At 56.7% G+C, this 5,437-nt stretch overlaps 1 protein-coding gene across 3 annotated transcripts in view; it reads right to left on the bottom strand.

The window, feature by feature from the left end:
* ARSD (arylsulfatase D) overlaps positions 1-4,962 on the bottom strand; it is a 25,259-nt gene extending 20,297 nt beyond the window's left edge. The window contains exons 1-2 of one of the 3 annotated variants that reach the window (XM_025857845.2): positions 4,815-4,962; positions 3,032-3,181 (exon numbers count right to left, since the gene is read on the bottom strand). In XM_025857845.2, the coding sequence (XP_025713630.1) occupies positions 3,032-3,181; positions 4,815-4,858 (194 nt within the window). In that variant the 5' untranslated portion in view covers positions 4,859-4,962. Of the gene's footprint in view, positions 1-3,031; positions 3,182-3,479; positions 3,621-4,814 lie in introns of those variants that run through there. The other 2 variants (XM_073902159.1, XM_073902160.1) reach the window with 2 other exon arrangements.
* Positions 4,963-5,437: the final 475 nt, after the last annotated feature.

Below are 5,437 nucleotides of genomic sequence, written 5' to 3'. Positions count from 1 at the left end.
TCTATCCAGCCCTCCATCCATCTATCCATCCATCCATCCTTCCATCCATCCATCCATCCATCCATCCATCCATCCATCCATCCACTTGCCTGTCTAGCTATCTATCTCTCTTCTTTCAAGTATTCATCTCTTACAGATCTCTTCATGATTATCTACATTGTGGAACAGAATGAAAAACAGCACAGGTTTCAACCTCAGCATCAAAATCTTCTGCAGAATCTCATTCCTCTACTTGTTAAAAGATACCTTAAAACAGGAAAAATGCTACTGACTTTAAAGTCTGTGCTTCTCGATCAATTTGTGTTATTTCCTTCTTTCCCTAACCAAGTTGATTGGCAAATATAATCTTAAAATATTACTCTCAAGTGCCCTTCATTTTTTATGCATTCTTTTCCTTTTAAATAACCCTCTGGCCTGTGGGATCAGATATTTTCATTTTAACAACAGAGAGAAAGTATGAGAGTGTCTGAGAATGATATAAATACTCATAGTATTTATGTGACTCTGAGAGTGTCTGAGAATGATATAAATACGCTGAGAAACAGCCCAGTGACTCTCGTGAAAGGAATGGAGGGGCAGGGCATGTATGAGATTTTCCTGAAAGAAGAGATATCTTTTCTTCCTATTATGCTAATGAAACGAGCAGGTGTCACATGTATTTACAGACTCGTCTCCGTCATTAACACATGTCTGGTGTGGCTTTGCTGTTAGAGCATCAGGGAGTCACTTCCATGATTTGCATCATGGACCCAGAAGGAAACATGGAGATCATCCAATGGCCTTATATCAAGAGGGGAAACTGAGGCTGGATGTGTGACTGATATCACAGCTATTCAGAAACAGGGTTGGGGCCACAGAGCCAGTCCCGGGGCTCCCTCTTCTGTCCTGACTTCCTGTTTCCCCTGACCCTTGGTAACTACACATTCATTACACACCTCATGGGTTCTCCACTTCCATTTCTTACGAGGCCAGATATGAAAGACAGACCTGGTGTGGCCCACATGTGGGACCAGAGTGATTGGCAAACAAGGGTGTCTGACCTGATTTCGAACACAAGCGCCTTCTAGCATATTTAGGCATGCACAGTGAATACCGTGGTCGCTGGAGAGAATTCTACGGGACGGCTTACTAGTGAAGCTTCACTTACTATGTGCTAAAGGAGTCGGAACAATTTCATAGCAAATCTCCTAAGGATGAAGGGAAGGAGGCCTTACAGCATGTGCAGCCAATTCCCCTGGAAAGCAAAGGCAGTTTCTCTAAACCGGGTGGTTCTTAAACCCAAGTTAAGTCTTCTACCTGTCAGCCTTGATAGCTTACTTGGGCAGAACTGTTAAACGGGGTGTGCCGTGCTCGCGTTGGGGTGGGTGGACATGCAGTGGAAACATTTTGAAGACCAGGGAAGTGTGGTAGGTTTGTGCAGAATACCCACATTCCTTAGAGGCGGATCGCGAGGGGCATGGCCCCCACGTCTGTAAGGGGCGCCCTGCAACCCATGTGGCCTGTTGGCTCAACGTCTTCATCAATGAGTCAATGCATTAAATTAAGAGAATATCTCTGCCGGCTTTAGGATGCCCCCAAAGACCCTCCTTCCACTCGGCCTATATTTTAGTTGGAAGGCGAAACACTGTACATAAAAATAGTACTAATAGTAATCATGGGTGCTGCCCCCTAGCGGTGGTATTGGGCATGCAATCCCAGTTTCTTAATTTCTTACTGGCTACGTTTTCTTAACCCAAAGCGGCAGGCCCCAAACGGTCCTGAGGGGTTAGGAATTCATGATCCGAATCCCGGGGGACCCGATTCAGTCCATTACAGGGAGAGATGGCTCGAAGAGGGCACGGCGTTCTCTTAGGGTGTGAAAATATTCTAAAATGCACCGTGGTGGTGGATGCACTTCTCTGAAGATACCAGAAGCCGATGAATTGTCGGGTTTCACTGGGTGAATGGTCTGTTCTGGCAAAAGTATAACTGGGCAGGCTCAGCGCGGGGAAGGCAGATCCCTGCATACACAGGGCAGAGTTCTGCTGCAGTTGGCAAGACTGCCACCAAAGGGGGTGGGCACGGGTCTCCGGAGGCCAGTCCCAAGGTGGGCAGCTACTGCAAGGCAGATTGTGTGATGCTGGGGTGGTGGTCTTCCTAAAAGAAAGGGAATGGGGTGCTTTTCTTCCTTTTCTCCTCCTGTTGCATAGACCACACAAACATCATCGTCCACACGTTTGCCAGCAGGGATGGGGTAGAAGCCTGTGCACTGTGAATACACACTAAGCTCCCCATGTGGGTGAATAGCAGCCCCAGGGGCAGAGCTGCTACATCCTAATTCCCAGTATTTGTGAACAGGACCTGTGACTTGGAAACGGGGTCTTTACAGGTGTAATTACTTAAGGATCTGAGATGAGCTCATCCTGGATCGGGGTGGCCCTAAATCCAAGGGCAGGTGTCCTTGTAAGAGACAGAAGAGGAGACACAGACACAGAGGAGAAGCCACGTGAGGACGGAGCCAGAGATGGGAGGGACGTGGCCACGAGCCCAGGGACACCTGAGCCCCGGAAGCTGGAAGAGGCAGGGAGGACCCTCCCCTGGAGCCTTGGGAGGGAGCATGGTCCTGCCCCGCCTGGAGCTCAGTGGTCCTGCCCCGCCTGGATCTCAGCGGCCCTGCCCTGCCTGGATCTCAGACTTCTGGTCTCCAGGACTGAAACGGAAGAAATTCCTGTTGTCTAAAGTTACTCCATTTGAGGTCCTTTGTTCAGGCAGCCCTAAGAAAGGAATACACCCACCCGCCAGAGTGCTGCGTTGTTTGAACATTTCAGTTTAGGACCCTGCTTCCCGATCAAAAAATAATTTCTTGGGTGTTCAGATCTGATGCGCTAAGGAATTTCCCAGTACAGGCAGATTTTAAATGCATCATTCAGCCAGATGCAGCCCCTTACACACATACACACACACACACACACACATATGCACGCACGCGCGCGCGCGCGCACACACACACACACACAGCACCAGGACCCCCACCATCACCAGGACATTATACCTGAGCGTATCGTTCCCATAGCAACCAAGGTCCCCAATGCCAAGATCGTCTGCCATTATCAGTAGAATATTGGGTTTAAAGGCATTTGCAGCTTTTAACTCGGAAGTCCTCGAGAGCAAACACAGAAGGAGTAGAACCGACAAAGAGTCCCTGGAGAGACAAACAAAAAGGCCAAAATTAACGTCGACGATTTAGGGAATGTTCAGTCGGTATTTCAAAGCCGCTTGCTGGGAAGGCACATGCATTTGCCCTAAATTGGGTTTACCGAGGGATCCCATCTAGGTGCTGGTTCCTTTTGTTCTGACTGCTCGCATACTAACACGCGGAGCAGAAAACGGGAACGCGCGAGGATTTTGCCCAGGGACCTCCTCCCCTCCCCTTGGTCATTAATCCTGCTACCTGTGTGGGGAGCTCCCTAAAGGGCAGGGTCAGAGGGCTGAGCGCTTGCCTTCCGGGCCGCGCCTTCCTCCCTTTCCCGGTGCACAGGCGGCCAGAGCGCGCCTTCCGTCCCCGGAGCGACCGCACAGGAGGGAGGCGGAGGACCCAGAGGGCTGGAGCGGCGGGAGACATGCATTTTAAGGAAGAATGTGGGATTCAAAGCACCCCAGCCACGACAGGGAGACACGGCACTGCTGGTGTGACCCAGTAGTGACAACACGGGCTTGCAGCGCGCGTTGCCAGCGAGGCCGGGGCGCACCCGCGACCGCGCGGGACAAGGGATCTGGGGCGTCCCGGACGCGGATCCCCGGCCCTGCCCGCCCCATAAAGCGGGGGGGACGCGGGGCCTGGAGCGCCCTGATCCTCATTCCTGGCTCCTGGCTGGCAGCGCGAGCGTGCCCCGGGGTCCCCCAGCAGGGCCCCCAGCGCTGTCCGGTCCTCTGATTGCGCCCTGGTGCGCCAGCAGTCCGGAGCAGGGGGGCAGGGACTGGAAAGGCGCGGCGGGACAGGGCCTAGGTGGGGCGTTAAGGGGGTGGCCGCATTCCGGGCGGGGAGCGGGCCTGGTGCGTCTTAGAGGGCGGTGGGGAGGAGTGGGCCGGGGCGCGGCCGAGGGGGTCTTGGGGGACTGGCCGTGTTTTCGGGATTGCGGCCAAGGCTCCGCTCGGGCTGGCGGCCCGGGCCAGGCAGGGGCGGGGCCGTGCAAAGAGGAAGAGGCGCGCTCCGGGAGGCGGGCATGCAGGGCCTGGGCCGGACGTGTCTCAGAGTGGGGGAGGGTGCGGCCGCGCTGGGATGGGGGCGGGGAACGGAACAAAGGGGGGATGGGGGAAGGAAAGGAGCGGGGGTGGGGGGACGCGTGCTAGAGAGGGAGACGCGGCCGTGCTGTTGGGGGGGACGGAATCAAGGCGGGGACCGGGCGTGTGGTAGCGACTGGGGTTTGCGGACACGTGCTAGGGGGGCACGCCGCAGCGCCGTGAGGGGGAGAGTGTTTGGGGGGCATGTCTTGCTCGTGGGGGCTACTCGGGGCGAGGGAGCGCGTCCTGCGCAGTAGGGGATGGCGACCAGGCCTCGTTCTGCCGGGGCGTGGCCTCCGAGCACCAGCCTGGCGGTTCCCCTTCCGCCGGCCGCCCCCCCTTCCCTCCGTCTGGCCTCCTCTGCCCTCCCCTCCGACGTCAGCTCTCCGGTCCCGCGTCCCTCCGACTGCGAGACGGACGCCTGGCTGTGTTCTGGTAACTCCAAGGAGGACACACCGCCCGCGCGTCCCGGAGGCCACTCTCGCCCAGTGTGCACCTCCCCCAGCCCCCCAGCCCCGTCCCGAGTGGGGGACGCGTCCTCGGGCCCCGCGCACCTGGCAGCGGACGCGCTGCATCCCCTCGGAGCCCTGGGTCCCATGGCCGCGCGCGGGCCGGGCGCGCAGGACCTCGTCCCCAGCGCCAGGTGCCCGGACCCGCCCACGCAGCGGAGCCCTGCCGGCGGGAGGGCCCTGTCCCGCCCCAATCCGTTTCATGTCCTGTCGCCCCAGGCCTTCCGGGAATTGATCTTTCCGAGTCCCAGTCACCTCCGGGCGGGCACTCCCGGGATATACTGGGGTGGAGGAGAGGGTGCTAAATCCCGGCTGGGCCTGCGCTCGGGGAACCCCAGCAGCCCTCGGCCAGGGAGCTCCCTTTTCCAGCAAGCTCTCGAAAGGTCTGGGGACTGGCCGCGTGCAAGCAGGCTACCTGGATGCGAATTGTTTCACTAGGGTCCAGGATGCCAGCCCCCTTCTCCATGGCCAAGGTGGGGGCAGGGCTTAGATGCCACCTAGGCTAGTTAGACCCGCACCCAGGGACTTGACATCGGGGGTCTACCTGGTAGTCATATCCACGTCCTCGACCCCATTAGCTGCCCCGAGTTCTCCTTTTCCCTTTCCAACTCAGTTCTGCATTTGGGGGAGGTAGTGATTGCGAATTAAGGCTTGCCAAAAGCTTGGGG

The sequence above is a fragment of the Callorhinus ursinus genome, unplaced genomic scaffold (genome assembly GCF_003265705.2).
Source record: "Callorhinus ursinus isolate GAN/ISIS: 27379988/994484 unplaced genomic scaffold, GSC_fseal_2.0 scaffold16, whole genome shotgun sequence".
Lineage (NCBI taxonomy): Eukaryota > Metazoa > Chordata > Mammalia > Carnivora > Otariidae > Callorhinus > Callorhinus ursinus.
The sequence above is the reverse complement of the archived record's forward strand: the minus strand, read 5'-3'. Positions and strand labels throughout refer to the sequence as shown.